The following is a 15,361-nucleotide window of genomic DNA, read 5'->3' as shown; positions in this document are numbered from 1 at the left end:
TCAGCATATCGGCTTTATTTGGTAGAAGACTTGTACTTGATTCTTCTCTACAGACCCTCTTACAACACGCCTTCTCACACAAGTTCAGTTCGCAAGTCCTTTCCCTCTGGCAGGTCGTGCTTGTCAACGTTGTTTGGTTGATCTGGTCTGTAAGAAATGCTGCTATTTTTGAGAGCAAGCCACCAAACATTCATGAGGCATTACGCTGTCTTTGATCTGTAATTCGTAGCTCTGATAGAATCAGCAACGGATCGGTATGGAATTCTGTTGTGGAGTTATCTATTCTCCACAATCTCGGGTTAAACGCTCGTCGTCATAGGGCCCATCGAATCATTGAAGTTAGATGGCAGCCCCCTCCGTCTGATTGGATTAAAGCTAACATTGATGCCTCCGTGATCTCGGGTAGAGCTGGTTGCGGTGTGGTTTTTCGAAATAGTCAGAGGCATCCTCTTGGGTCATTTGCCTTCCCCCTTGATTGTGCTTTGGTACACATGGCGGAATTGCAAGCCGCTATTTTTTCTGTTTCGATTGCGAGGTCACATGGATGGACTCGTCTCTGGATTGAAAGTGACTCGACTTACGTTATTCGAATTTTTCGTGCCCGTGCGTAGATCATTCCCTGGACAATGCGTGTGGATTGGTTAAATTGTTTAGATTCAATGACGCATATTCAGGTGGTTGTCTCTCATGTGTTCCGTGCGGGAAATCAAGTGGCGGACGCTCTTGTTAATTACGGACGTCTGGCCTCAGATTTACAAATGTGTAATACCCTTCCAGACTTCTGCTCCCTTCTTGCTAGAGATAATGCCCTTGGTAGGGATATGTTTAGATTTTCTTAAAACATTATTTGTACTGGTTTCATACTTTTTTCATCTCTTCATTTATATATTTAGTTCTTTGCCTTTTCGGGAATGCCAACCTGGTTGGAATTTCCATTGGACTAGATCCGTATTTCATATAAAAAGGAAGATGGTTGAAAGAAGTTAAAACACTTAATTTTGTGAAGCACCACATATACATGTTTTGTGCTAGACAGTTTATTAATGGAGTACTAAAGACTCATCTCATCGTTTGAATACATTTTATCAAAGTACTTGATTTTTTTATACTAATGTATCTAATAATATAATTATAAATACAATTAATCATTATTCTATTCTAAATTATTTTTATTCGTATAAATGCTATTTACTTCGGAAACTTGCTTTACTGGTCAGCTTCTAAATTACTTTTTGTTTGCTAATTTTAATGGTGAGAGACTACTAATCTTGCTAAATTAGTTGTGAAATAATTGGGCTTGATCGTCAACTTAGTCCCGTCCCGATATTCATACATGATATCAAATGAAGCATTAACTGACACTTGTAATATTGATGAGCTCGTAAAAAATATGTTGGATAATCAATATCACATTTTTACCATTCTTGTATGGACTTACAAAATTACCATGGGTCTTACCTGATAGCAGTTAGCTGAAAAATGTTTTCTACAATGAATTTTGTTAAAACAGATATACACTGGGTGATGATTATCTCACAAATTGTTTGATATCAGATTATTACGTTGTGAATTCTATTTTTAATATTGTTGCAAATGAAAGCATTTACCAAAATTTCCAAAATAACGGCTCCCCAAAACAAATATTGCCACCTCTCAGTACATCTTAGGCCGACGATCAGTAGCCATCTGGTTGTCAAACAAATAATTATATTCATATAGCATATGTAAAAACTTTGCAATAGAAGTTTGGTTTCAATTTTATATAATGATAATGATTTTTTTCCCCCTCTAATGTAGTGCTAAAATTAGCTGCCTGGCCACTGATCAGACATGTAAATTGTTAGATTTCTCATACATTTTCTAAGGGAAAAGAACTAGAATATAAGAGATAAAAATATAAAATATATTATTGCTGTAAGAAAATACAGCTTAGCTTGTTCTGCAAAATCCCTAAAGAAAGAATTTGCTTAAATAACTGTTTGCTGTTAATCATGATACATTACTCACACTGATTTACTTGTAGTGAAAGCCTAACTATCATAATAACCATCATTTTGTCTAAGCATAATCATTATCCTCCTTTTAAATTTTAATACTAATTGCCATTATTAGATCAGTCAATAAAATATATGGTTTTTTCCCTCTAATAACAGCCAACAGTATAAATGGATTGATTAATAAAAAAATGATAAATTTACATTTATCTGACATGCAATTAAACCCAAAAGAAGCAATAAACAAAAACAGATAATATGGCCAATTTTCTTGAATAATACTTGTTTGCTTCCTCCTATTTCTTTTTCCATAAAATTAAAATCAGAGACTAGATGCGAGAAAATACTAAGATATTTACCAGAAATATGGATGGATATACAGGATGGGAGATCTAGCTGTAACTAATTGTAATTATCAATGGACATGAAAGCACTTGCTACCGCTCTTCTGAGTTGAATTTATTCCATGCTTCCTGAAAATCAACCACCATTAAATTAAATTAATACCATAAGCAAGTTCACATGGAATGTGGAATCAAAGACAAGCTGAATTATCTCTATCTAAATCACAAACCTTTAGAAGATCAAACACCTTCTCACAAATGTACTTGTGCTGAATACTTGCACCACGTTGTTGAAGTTTGTCTGGATGAACACAAAGAGTGGCTTTCCTGTAAGCTTTCTTCACAGCTGCTGCTGTTATTACTTCTGTCAGAGGAATTGGTTGCCAACCACTATCAGCCCCAAGTATCTGCCAACAATACCATTTTTTTTTAGAAAGATGAAGATTAGATCAGAAGTTCAGTCTATTAAAAGTTAGCAGAACCAAGCCAAATGTTTAGCCAGACATTTCAGATATCAGTGAGGCGAAGTTCAATAATTGGAAAACCAGAACGTATCAATTAAACTATCATTCCTATAACTTGCACCTTTGCAAATTTTCAATGTCTAAGGAAACATTGCAGCTACAAATTCATATTTTATGTAAAGCAGTATATAGCTACCAAGTTTGATTGTTTAACAGCTATTACACAAATAAGCAAAAACAATTATGCCAACAATCATGCCAAAAATGATGCAAGGAGAAACCGACATACATATTGCAAAGTTGAAAGCAATGCCCGTAAGTTCCCTTCTTTCCCACTTGACCATCTCTTAACATCTGCATCAAGAGTTTCTGCTAATCTCTGCATACAAAATTAAATCAAGATATTAAGTGAAATATGTTATTTAAAATAAAGCAAAATTTATTTGCAAAGTAATTACATTTCTTTCTGCTTGTTCTCTTTGAGCATGAAGATCGCGCATGTTTTTCTCTTCCAATGCTTTTGCCTGCAGAACAGCCAAAATGTGAGGGTTAATCTATGTGTCTGTGTATGGACCAACTAAAATCAGTCTAAGGCTGAAAATCATACCGCACGTTCAGCTGTTCTTCGATGTCTTTCTAATCTGGCTTTACACCTCTGAGGCGATTCACCTTCAACTCCAAATCTCTCTGTAGAATAGAAATGTTCTCATGTAAGGGATAACATGGTTTAGTAGCAAACAGGAACAGAAGACCAATATATGTAGAAGGTGCATGGAAGGTTGAAAGAATCATCAAGTACACACACAACAAAAAAAAAAGCATAATTCTTAATAAACCACATACCACTATAGACTGAGGAATGTTGGTATTTTGAACCATTAAATGTGCCTGCACCCTGCGACTGTTGATCCTGTAGCTCCTGTCATTTAGTGTAACATCAATAAAAATAAATAAATAAAAACTTTTGGAGCCTGCGCTTCAAGGGGAAAAAGAATAAAAAAGCAACTAAGAGAATACTCACGGAGGATGAAGAGTTGGGTCTAATTCCACTATTCCTAGAAGCAGAAAATTTATCTGAAACAGATCTTTCAACTCGATCCCTAGCCTCAAAAGCAGTCCTTTCAGCCATTGCCTTTTCAAAAGCACGCTCTCTTGCCTCTGCAGTGGCTCTCTCTACTGCAGCACGCTCGGCCCTTAGCCTGGACTCGATAGATGCCTTGTTATCTGGGAAGGACTTCTCCCTCGCCTCTGCACATGCCTTCTCTAATCGTTCACGGGCATCATTAAGTGCTCTCTCTCGAACTTCAGCAGTTGCTCTTTCCACAGCAGCCCGTTCTGCCCTTTCACGAGCTTCAGCATATGCCCTTTCACGAGTTTCAAGTATTGTTCTGTCAACAGCCATCCTGTCCTTCTCTCTCTCCCTCTCCCTCTCCCTTTCTTCTTCCATTTTTCTAAGGCGTTCCAATTCTAAGTCCCTTTCTCTTTTCATTCTTTCAGATTCTTTGTCTTCTTGTGGAAGGGTATCATTCTTCAATTTTCTTTCAGTGCTCTGGCTTGCATGAACCTGATGAGCTGCCCTTTGATTGTTTCCTTTAACTTCTGCATCAGGTTGAGCTCCTTTTATTTTCCTTCCATTTTCAACAGGTTCTTTTACTGCACCAGCTGACATGAAATTAACCTTGTTATGTTCCTGATTTAAGCGCTCCATATTCTTCCCTCTCTCATTCCTTTCATAAGGAAACTTCACCCCTTGATTTCCAGTATCCAAAGTAACTTGAAAGTTCCTCTTCACTTTCTCATTGGTCTTCTGTTCAGTGCCAGTAACATCTTCCACTCCTGATAGCATCTTACCATGTCCTACAGTGTCTTCGACTATGCCAAATGCTACTTCCGCTTCCCCATTGATCGGATCAGACAACAACTTGCTAGTTTCTTGACAAGCAATCTCCTTAGTTGCTTCCAGTTCCCTGCTGTTCTCCCGATTGCCTGTTATTTTAGTTGTTCTATCAATCTCATTGTTATTAAGCCTCCATGCTTGATTCAGTTCAATGTAATCCTCCCCCATCTTCTTTAATCCTGTTTGATTTTCACTGTCACAAGCATCCACATGTTTTGTCTTCGTCTCTTTCCACTTGCATTTAGCCTCAGACATGTTCACAACCGTTTCTGGCTCCTCATCTGCTTTCAGTCCAGTTTCAATTTCTTTGACTTCCTCAAAGTATCTAGAGGTCATGCAGTTTTCTGGTTTTTGGCATACCTCCCCCAGTCTCTTTCCACTTGCACAATCAGAACCCTCTTTAATCCTTTCTGCAATTTCTTCTCTTTCAAAAGCCTCTTTGCATCCGATGTTGCTCACCTCCAACTGCTGTTTCGCATATTCTTCTGTTGCAAATGCCTCTTCTTGTTTCTTTTCATTCTTTTCCTTTTGTCTCTTATTTTCTTCCTTCTCAAGAACCTCTTGTAGTCTCATCTCATTTTCTACTCTTTCTCTCTTTGCAATCTCCTGTTCAGCAGCCTCTCTTTGCCACCTCTGCATCTTTTCCTTCTCAAGAGCCAGTTTTAGTCTTTTCTCATTTTCTTGTCTTTCTCTATTTGCATTACCTTCCTTTTCAATTGCCTCTCTTTGCCTCCTCTGCATCTCTTCCTTCTCAAGAGCCTGTTTTAGTCTTTTCTCATTTTCTTCTCTTTCTCGCTTGGCATTCTCTTCCTGTTCAAGAGCCTTTCTTTGCCTCCTCTGAGTTTCTTCCTTCTCAAGATTCTCTTTCAGTCTCCTCTCATTCTCCTCCTTATTCTTAGCCTCTTTTAATCTCTTCTCATTTGCTTCCCTTTCAAGCAATTCTCTTTGTCTCTTCTCATTTTCTTCTCTTTCACGAGTCTCTTTTTTTCTCTTCTCATTCTCTTCCCGTTCAGTTGCCTCTCTTTGTCTCCTCAGTCTCTCTTCATTCTCACGATTCTCCATCAGTTTCCTCTCATAATCTTCCTTCTCCAAAGTCTCTTTTCGGCTCCTCTCACTTTCTTTTCGCCCAACAGCCTCTCTTAATGTCTTCTCATTTCCTTCCCGCTCACGAACAGCCTTTTTTGTCTTCTCTTTTTCCTCTGGTTGAGTAACCCTTTTCAGCCTAATTTCATATTCTGCTGGCTCATAAGTCGCATTGAACTTTTTTTCATTTTCTTCAAGCTCAAAAGCATTTCTTGATTTTCTTTCACTGTCTTCCTTTCCATGACGGAATTTTTTCACATTGCCCGCACTTCTGTTATCCTCCTTCCACTTCGATCCTTTATCTTTGTGTTTCATAGTCCGCATGCCCGCTTTCTCTATAACCTCCACAGAATCTGAATGTTTCTGCAAGTCATAAGCTCTTAGTCTTCTCTTTTCAGTTTCTCCAGGTTGCAAGTCAATGCTAAATTTCTTCTCATTTCGTCCCTCCCTACAAGTCTCTTGAGTCATCTGTACTATTTTGTCATGTTCAAAAGCTCTGATTGGTATTCCAGATTTTGTCTCAGGATACTCTATTTCATGATCTGCTCCCACTTTCCTGCCATTTTCTCGATGCCCCTGTAATCCATCCACAGTTGCCCTTTTTTCCTTCTTCTGACGCTCATAACATATTGAATCAAGCTCCAAAACAGTTTCGTCGTTCACCTGGTCAAAGACCTTTTTTGATTTATTTGTTACCAATTCAAAAAACTGAGTAGCTTCTTTCCATTCACCAGCTACATCAATAAAATCAGACCCTTGAGATGAAAATGATTCCCTCCCTTGCTTCTCTTCTTCAGATTTTTTGGCCATATTTAGGTGATATTTTCCTTCTACTGAATCTGAAATTAGCTGCCTTGCCTTTTTGACCTTCACTTTGTCCTCCATGATAGAAAATGCAACTCCATTCTCTTCTGCTCTTTGTATACTACCCTCCCCTCCCTTACCTTTTATGCTACCAAAGCCATTATCTATCTCAGTCACCTTTTCTTCTTTGTCACTTCTACTATTCTTTGAATCTAATTTTGTACGGCTATGAAAAGCGTCCCGATTCCTCTCCATCGATTCTTTTGCACTTTTTAGCTTTGCTTGAGCTTTCTTCATGGCGTCTTTCATAGCAGCAGCTGAAGCTGCAGCAGATGAACTTGCATCCACCTCTACATCAAAATAAGGAGGAGAGCTATCACCGGCGCTCTCCTCAGAGGCAACACTTTCACAATTTGGAGTCGTTTTACCGGAGTCTCCCATTTCAACATCCAATGCTGGTGGTGGTCTAGATGGTGGTGGCAAATGAGAGGGACGAGTTCTAAGGCTAACATCTGAAATGGTTAAAAACATTGAACCATTTCTGACAAATTCCTTATGAGGTGCAACATCATCTCCAAAGAACAATCCATCAGTACCACCTTTAGCTGGTTGTGACATGACTTGCCTGTGGTGCCTCCCGCTCAACATTTCCCCACTATAGTTAATATTGAGATGATCCTCACCATCTCCTGCCTGCAGATAGCCTGTGTTTGGCAACGAAGTGGTTTTATCAACCACAAAAGTATATCCCGAAACATCATGCAGCTGCGTTATGTGTCTGATCCCATTTGACAAATCTTCATTGCATCTGTTACTAGCTTTATTATATGATATGTTGAATTCCATGCAGTCATCAATCAACTCACTCGAGTCTCCATTTGAGAAGCACTGGTTCTTTGCAGAATGATCCGATTCTTCTGATAGATTATCAGCTGCTGTTGGAGTCCTATGGGAAGTGACAGAAAAACCAGATTTATAATCAAATGCTCAGCATTCCAAGTGGAGTTAGATAAAAAATGCCAAAGTCAGCCATAAAAGCCGAAGCAAAGCAAAAGGTTATGATTTTGGTAAGATCACTGGTCTAACAAAATCAGATAACAAAAATAGCATCAAAATGATAACGAAAATCAAGATCATTGGAAGCCCCACTATAAACGGACATGAAAGTAAATCCATTTACCAGCTATACTAGAAAAGAAAATTATTCAATTAAAGAAGCATATATTCGCAAGGAAAGAACATCTAACGAGCCTAATATTTCTAAAACCAGAAATTCGCACATGATCATGATATTTCCTGTAATTAATGAATACCCAACCTTAAATGTGCAAATGCTTACACATCCTTTCTTTTCCCCTAATTACCAGGTCTCAATATTATAATTACCAAGAATATTCCTCAGTTCCTTCACATTTAAGTTAAACCCACATAGAAATGGGGAAAAAAACACTTGTATATTCAAGTTGAAAAGGTTGAAAAAAAAATAGAATAAACCGGAAACGCAAAAATGATAACTAAAGCAAAACTAACACATTGTTCAAACATAGAAGAAATCAAAATTGAGAAACACAAAAAAAAAAAACTGCAAAATATGATCATACCAAGCTTCATCAGAGGAATCATCATGACAGTTGGATTGGTCCATCATCATCATCAAGTCCTCGTAAGAAGCTGCAAAATCATGGCCACTAAATCCTCCAAAAACTTCAGTATAGTCGAAACCGGAGCTACGGACATCAAAGAAAACGTCAGGCGCCTCATCATCGACCAATGGAAGATCGAGCACGGGAATCGAAGAAGCGCGTGAGGAGTGAAACCCACCAAAAATCTCGGTGTAATCTTCGACCCGAGGCGAGAGGGTCGGAGCTCCGAACTTAGGAGGGCCGCCGAAGACGTCATCGTAAATGGACTTGGAGGCGATGGTGTTGGGTCCATTGTAGCTCTTCTTGGAAAGCATGGTTGGTTGACGAGAAAGCGTTGGATTTTCCATGGAAATGAAAGGGAAAAGAAACAGAGAAGGAAGTGACTAGGGTTAGCGCGTCTTGAGTAGAAGAAAATGCATTTAGTTGGGATTCTTCTTGCTTTGCTCTGTTTTGTGTGCTTTCTTTTTCTCTCTCTTCTTCTTCTCTGCAGAGTAGCTTCTGCTCTGCACAGAGTGAACAGAGAACCGAAAAAGTAAAAAAAAAAAAATTAAAAAAAACGCCAAAAAGAACAAAAAGTCCTATTCTGAAATGACAAAAAAGGGCTTGAATTATTGTGTTGTTTGAACTTTGGAATACTTTATTTTTATTTTATTTTGGTTTGTTGCTTTAGTCTGATGCAAACTTTAGCTTTGTCCTACTACTACTACATTAGATTTGAATAGAGTAACTTTTTGTATAATCTCAAAATAGTTATTCATAGTTTAAGACTAGACAATATTTATGTTCAGTACATCTCCAAAAACAAGATTCCAATCCCAAATCCAATATCTTTATATGCAATTACCAAAACAATTTACATAGAAATTCCTCAAATAATAGATACCCAATTAAAATATTTTACTTACACTAATTAAATATTTAGTAGTTATTTACTTCATTCGTTTCCCTACATCTATTCTTTTTTGTTGTTTTTATTAGAACTAATTAGTAATTAATTAGTCCTAAATTTAAGATAAAATTGAGTGGTTATGTTTTAGAAAAATTTAAAGTTATTTAAGTCATAAATTAAATATATTTTTAGCACATTTTTTAAATTCCAAATCAGGATTGCTTTCAAAAAAAATTCCAAATAAGGGTAGATTTGAAAAAGATAAATACAAAGTAAATTTTAAAAACTACAAATAAATGAAATGTGAATTTTGCTAAAACATGATCGATAAAAAGAATATTAAAGAGTAATGATGTGTGATAACCACATGTAAGCTTTTTAAAGTCTTTAATATGACAGAGAAAAGATTAAGGATGGGTCCATCGCATTTTGATGTTTAAGTTACCAAAACTACATGAGGATGATACTGAAAAGTATCTAGCTAAAATTAGAAAAAAGAATGTTATCTTTTAATGTACTATATGCCTTTTATTTGTAGGAGGTTTGGACTATGTACCTTAAATGACCTAGAACTCACGTGGCATTTGCTCAATGATGGAGGTCTGTTGTCAACCTAAAACGATTGTAACGGCCGTAACTGTGGTTCCACAAATAAAGATGCAAGACCAAAAGGGAATGTGCATGACCTTGGGGTCTTCCTTTTGACTGGTCCATGTGGCATCGACGGTTATCGTTCAATGAGGGAAGGTCCAAGAACTTAGGGAGGAGAACCCCTCATCCTCCCCCCAGATGTGGGCATACACATGTGTGTTGAACCGGGAAACCAAAGTCCCCCATTAGACCACATGTAATACGATTAATTGTTTATTATATTAGATGCCCCACTAGATATCCACAAACTGAAGTTCTTTAGGATTTCACTGTATCAAATGACTAAACAATGGGTCTCTTAGTTGAAGCCTCGACTTATATTTGGTCGAAGTTTACCTTCGCCTCTAGCGTATGATGAAAATATCTTTGGATCAAAGCAATGATGTATTGGCGTGTGTCGTCCACTCTTTAGGTGAAGTAGGTAAAATAAATGATGCAGGTGTGACATAATGGTGTTACTTGCTGGCAAACCACAAGAAGTTGAAACTTGATGTCATTCTTTCTGAATTGACAGTCATTGCTCTGAATTCCTTAGAGGTGTCAACTCGTCATGCCTTTTCTCTTGGTCGATGTCATTAATGAGTCGTTTCGACCTTTAAGTAACTTTGAAATGATGTAATGATTAATAACCACCTTTTTACTATGTCACCTCATTATCCTCTTTTAGAAGCCTATAAATGGAGAACACTGACCTTTTGAGGATTTTTTTTCATTCTCTACTTCCTTCAAGCTTCCTGCAAGTTTCTATTTAGAACTTAATAAGTTTTTGCCTCTTTTTCTTCTATATATTTTTTCTATGTTGTATGGAAGGAATGCACCAGAAAAATTTCAAGAAACCTTTTACCCTTGAAAACTTTGAAGATTCAACTCCTTTCATGAATATTCAAAATACTATCATGGTACCTCGAAAATCAAAATATGGTAAAGACGTCGAGAAATCGAATGGTGTGGAGAAGGTTGTTGCCTATAACCATATTAATCTACAAGTTTAGGAGCAACCCTACTTTGACTGCTCAATAGCTTATCAACATCATGCTTGCTTATCCAGAGCTTAATTTAATGGAGGCAAGCCTTCCTACCGATGAACAAAGGGTGTTTTCTAGCTTTGACGAACATCTTGGTGTATTTACTTTGTTGATGACATGGGATTTGAGATTTCACATTTCAGACGGGATGATCAATGTCTTAAAAGAATTCAACCTTTGTTTGTGTCATATCTCACCAAATGATTGGCTCGAGCTACTTACCATCATCAAGGTTTATAAAATTCTTGAGATTAATTTAACCGGGCCTTTGTTTCAGTCTTGCTGGATACCTATAAAGAAAGTCTCATACTAGCAGATGAACACATGTCGAATGGCATTTTTTATCGACAAGATGTAGAGTGTGAAAGACTTCAAGCTGAAGTGGTTTTGGATGAAGGGTGACCCACCATTCTGGATGGCATTTACACCGTTTGTTTTCCTTTTCATACCAACATGAAAAGATTAGATGGATGACCTCCAATGCTCAAGAGTTAAACTTGAGAACTTACGAAAGTCGCCCAATCACTTCGAGAGTGAGGCATATGCTTTGTGAGAGAAGGTGTTGCATCTTGAGAAAAGCTTGATGTGGTGAAGGAGAATGTATTTATTCTTCTTATAAAAGACATTTCTATGGATAGATGGAGGTTTACAACTATTTATGATAACATGGATAAATAACTACAGATATGGGAGAGGCTATAGAGTTTGGGCACCATGCTGAACCGTTATTGAACTCTTATATTGTGGATGCTTAGGGAGAAAATTTTAATGTTGATTTCTAATATTGGGTGAATTTATTATTACCTCTAGAAGACCATAAAAATGTTGCTGAATCCTCTAAGAATGGAGAATTTCCTTCCCCAACAATTGAATGGTGTTAAAAATTGTTTGTTGTTTTTTGTAATATTGATTTATGAATTAAATCATGAATTATTGTTATCAACACTCTTAATTGATTTTTATTAAGTTTTTACGTAGGTTTTTGTATGCTACATAATTAGGGAATAGGTTCCCTATTTATCAACATAGATCTGTGAAGCGTTTTTAACTTAATGTTAATGGAAATTGTTGAGCCAATATATGAGAAATAAAGAAATTCTATAATGTATCAGCTGAAAATTGTGATTGTAATCCTTGAGCATGCATAAGACTAATATTTAATTATAATCTAAGGGATTCTATGTTAGAAATCAAATGATTTGTTATAAATAATCGATTGTCGAATGGCATGGTTTAGGAAAAATACACAATTAAAATTGTACTGTCGAAGGGTATGGTTACAATTGTATTATCGAAGGGCAATATTACAAGAAGAATGATAGGTTCATAACTTTGGCATGAGGAGCTTTTTTACAAAGTCCATTGCATCTTAAGCCATTTTGGGCCAATAAAAACCTTATAGTTGTGCTTTTCTAGCAAGAGCGTCTTTCCTTTCATAAGCACCACAAAATCCCTTTATGAAATAAGGATGCATCAAACTTCTTCGAAACCCACGCACTTAAGCCAAAAGCGATAAAAAGATCATTGAATATGTCATCCATAATAGAATATCATCTTGATTCATAAACATAGCCCACTTTGTTGATGAGCTTTTTAACAATTTTTTTATTTTCCTATTTTGGATTTAGAGAACCCAAATAGACTTTTATGTGCATGCCAAATTTCGGGGTAATCTGCAAAGGCTCAAGCGGATCGTCATTTGCGTCTACAAGAGTTTTATTCCTTGGTAGTTAGTTTGATGATGAATGTATATTGAATGATGTAAGGATCACGAGACAGATCAATTGAGTCATAGCTTTATTTGTTCGATCCATGCTCATCGCACCAATTGGATGTGTGATAATTTGAGGTGAGCTTCCTAAAGTCCTTTTGATACTTAAGGCAGAAAAATGATTAAGGGGGAGCTGAAGGTCGGCAACCCCACTTTGATACTTAAGTCAACAAAGCTAAAGGATGATAATACTAAAAAGTATATAGCTCAAATAAGCAAGCAGAATGTTACATTTTAGTGTACTATTACTTTTTATTTATAATGGGATTTGACTGTGTGCCCTAAATGAGATGGAGCTCACGTGCTCAATTATCGAGATTCATTTCTACGTTTGTACTTGTTCATTATATGGTTCCATAGATCAATGCGCAAGATATGGGTGGAATGTGCATAAGCCTAAGGTGGAATATTTCTTGACTGGTCCACGTGGCGTCGACAGTTACCGTTCAGAAAGAAAATGTTTCATTGGACCACGTATAATACGATTACTTATGTATGCATTGAGCTAGGTTATTTTTACCCTATTTTGAAATTTGAATTTTTTTAGTGCTATAGGTGAAGTGTTAATAATTGTTTAAAAAAATGCGATTGATATTATAAAAGAAATACAATAATATTTTAAAATAAAAAACATACTTATTTTAATTTGAAATCATAATTTTTTTATGGTATATGAAATCATAATAAAAATAGAATATTAAACTCGTTTTGGTGGGAATTGAAGGAAGGTGGCAAGAAAAATATATAATGGTTCGACTGGGCTAAATTATGTCGCAGTAAGAATCAATGAGGTATGGGATTTTGTGACATGCGGTTATTCAATTTGTCATTACTAGGGAAGCAGGGCTGGAAGCTAATTCACCAGCCGCATACATTGGTTAGTAGAATCTTTAAAGCCAAATACTGTACTAACACCAACTTTTTATTTTCCAAATTGGACACTAACCCTAGTTATGTTTGGAGGAGTGTATGGGGTTCCATTAAATTGCTTCGGCTTGGAGTGAGATGGAGGGTGGGAGATGAAAGTCAGATTAAGGTTTGGAAGGACCCATAAGTGCCTTGGCTGCCCGGCTTTTATTAACTCTTTATGTATTATAGGACTGGAAGAAATGGTGGTTGCGGACTGTAGGAAAATAGACAAGCCTAGGCATAGCGGAATAATAAAATTTTATCTATTTTATCTATTCCCCTTTTCCAAGATCTGTTAATTGTTATTTCATATAAAGAGTGATAGAAAGTAATACCTTTATCGAAGAACTATCTACCGTTACAAACGAAGTGCCCACAACTTGTTATTATCAACTCGTGAACCACGAACGTTTGATTCAACACAAAAACAAAACTAATCAGTAATCAACCTTTAATAAATAGCAATCGCAATGATTGCCTCTAACAGAAATTGATACGAGATCAAAGAGGGAGTAAGAAATAAAGTAAATTAGCCGAGACGACGACGGAACAATTCCTTCTCCTCTTATTTCTTATGTTGGCCGAAATACCGAGGTTATGGGGTCTATTTATAGACTTCCGAAACCCTAATCCCAGTTGTGTTAGGAATTTAATTAATTGGAATCTTATTCTGAATAGGATTCCTAATTAGATAATTAAATAAACACTTTAATATTATCTAAACAATAACTAATTATATTTAGATAATTATTATTAATCAAATTAATAATTAATTAATGTTAGGGATAATTAATTAGAGTTTTAATTGCATAAAACATCCAATTAATATTATCAGATAATTCTTTAATTTAATTCATAATCATAATCTAATTATAATTATTAAACTAAATTAATATCCCTAACTAATATGTAAATTTCGGCCCATGTGTCTGTGTCCCGCTAATTACGTTTTCATCCTCCGATTCTAAGTCTCATATGCGATCCATTAGGTTCTTTATTGCCACTAGCCGTATATATCCTTTGAAATTATTCATCACGATTAATTCCAACATATATATAACGGAATACCGTCGCGAGCTGTTACTAGCAGAACCTATGATATTCCCCCAGAGCAATTAAGAAGTCAGGTTGATAACTGACGTTAACCTTTCTGTATTAGGTACAGTATAATACGATCCTTCATCAACTATATCTTGTCGGTCAATTCCTTATAACCATGGAATGTGTCAAAGTTACATATAACGAAGAGTCCGGATTTACTTGTACAGGTTGAATTCACTCTGAAAAGATAAGTTAAGTGAAATGTTCATTTCTACTCTTAACTGTATCACCTTGCAAGGATTTCAGTCAATTCACCACAAGCGGCCATTTGGATATATCTCCCACTTACCGGGAGTGACGAATGCTCAATCTGACATTAACTATTCTGCAATTACTTTGTGTGATACTCAACCCTGCTCTCACACACCCTAGGCTCTCACCTATTGGATCGTGCTCGCACAGAATCAAAGTATCAGACTCCATAATCCAGAATCACTAATTAACGAATGTTTGAGTCTGAGGATTAGTTATACCTACTAATACCAATGAGATGAATAGTTGACACATTAGATAAATCAATCCATTCTGTTATCTCAAGTCGGGTCCCAATCCTAATGAACTCCTTCACCGGATCCATGTAACTGTCTAGATATCCGAATATCTAAAGCTTGTGAGATCAGCTTTCTGTCTCGACAGAAAACACTATTACATGCAAGTTTCAACAGTAATATGCCAACCCCTATAACATATCACTTGACTTGGGTTTACTTTAAGTCTATTGGTCTATTATAAAGTACAGTCTCACTTTATGCTTGTATGAACACTTTATAACTACTTAAATAAACT

The 15,361-nt window shown here is 36.4% G+C and overlaps 1 protein-coding gene across 3 annotated transcripts; it reads right to left on the bottom strand.

Moving 5' to 3' along the window:
* Positions 1-1,408: 1,408 nt before the first annotated feature.
* On the bottom strand, positions 1,409-8,763 carry LOC136204266 (auxilin-like protein 1). Of its 3 annotated transcripts, XR_010675120.1 has the most exons (9): positions 8,188-8,762; positions 3,824-7,532; positions 3,646-3,721; positions 3,410-3,489; positions 3,261-3,326; positions 3,092-3,181; positions 2,569-2,745; positions 2,354-2,467; positions 1,409-1,686 (listed from the first exon to the last, which is right to left on the bottom strand). XR_010675120.1 is itself a non-coding variant. In XM_065995505.1 (8 exons), exons 1-8 carry the CDS (start codon positions 8,574-8,576, stop codon positions 2,432-2,434), a joined length of 4,614 nt encoding a protein of 1,537 aa, XP_065851577.1. In that variant the 5' UTR covers positions 8,577-8,763; the 3' UTR covers positions 2,148-2,431. The 3 variants fall into 3 exon arrangements, 2 of the variants coding, with proteins under 2 accessions (XP_065851577.1, XP_065851571.1); XM_065995505.1 differs by lacking the exon at positions 1,409-1,686 and having other exon boundaries at positions 2,148-2,467; positions 3,646-3,712; positions 8,188-8,763; XM_065995499.1 differs by lacking the exon at positions 1,409-1,686 and having other exon boundaries at positions 2,148-2,467.
* Between the last annotated feature and the right edge of the window lie 6,598 nt (positions 8,764-15,361).

This window comes from Euphorbia lathyris, chromosome 1 (assembly GCF_963576675.1).
Source record: "Euphorbia lathyris chromosome 1, ddEupLath1.1, whole genome shotgun sequence".
NCBI classification, from domain to species: Eukaryota; Viridiplantae; Streptophyta; class Magnoliopsida; order Malpighiales; family Euphorbiaceae; genus Euphorbia; species Euphorbia lathyris.
The sequence above is the reverse complement of the archived record's forward strand: the minus strand, read 5'-3'. Positions and strand labels throughout refer to the sequence as shown.

What these genes read in the sequence shown, in the direction of transcription:
- LOC136204266 (XM_065995499.1), bottom strand. Translation starts at nt 8,576, where the DNA reads ATGGAAAATCCAACGCTTTCTCGTCAACCAACCATGCTTTCCAAGAAG. An exon ending in GAGAACAAGCAGAAAGAAAT is followed by an intron (nt 3,182 to 3,260) that starts GTAATTACTTTG and finishes TTTTGTATGCAG; the next exon opens with AGATTAGCAGAAACTCTTGA. An exon ending in AGGTGTTTGATCTTCTAAAG is followed by an intron (nt 2,468 to 2,568) that starts GTTTGTGATTTA and finishes GTTGATTTTCAG; the next exon opens with GAAGCATGGAATAAATTCAA.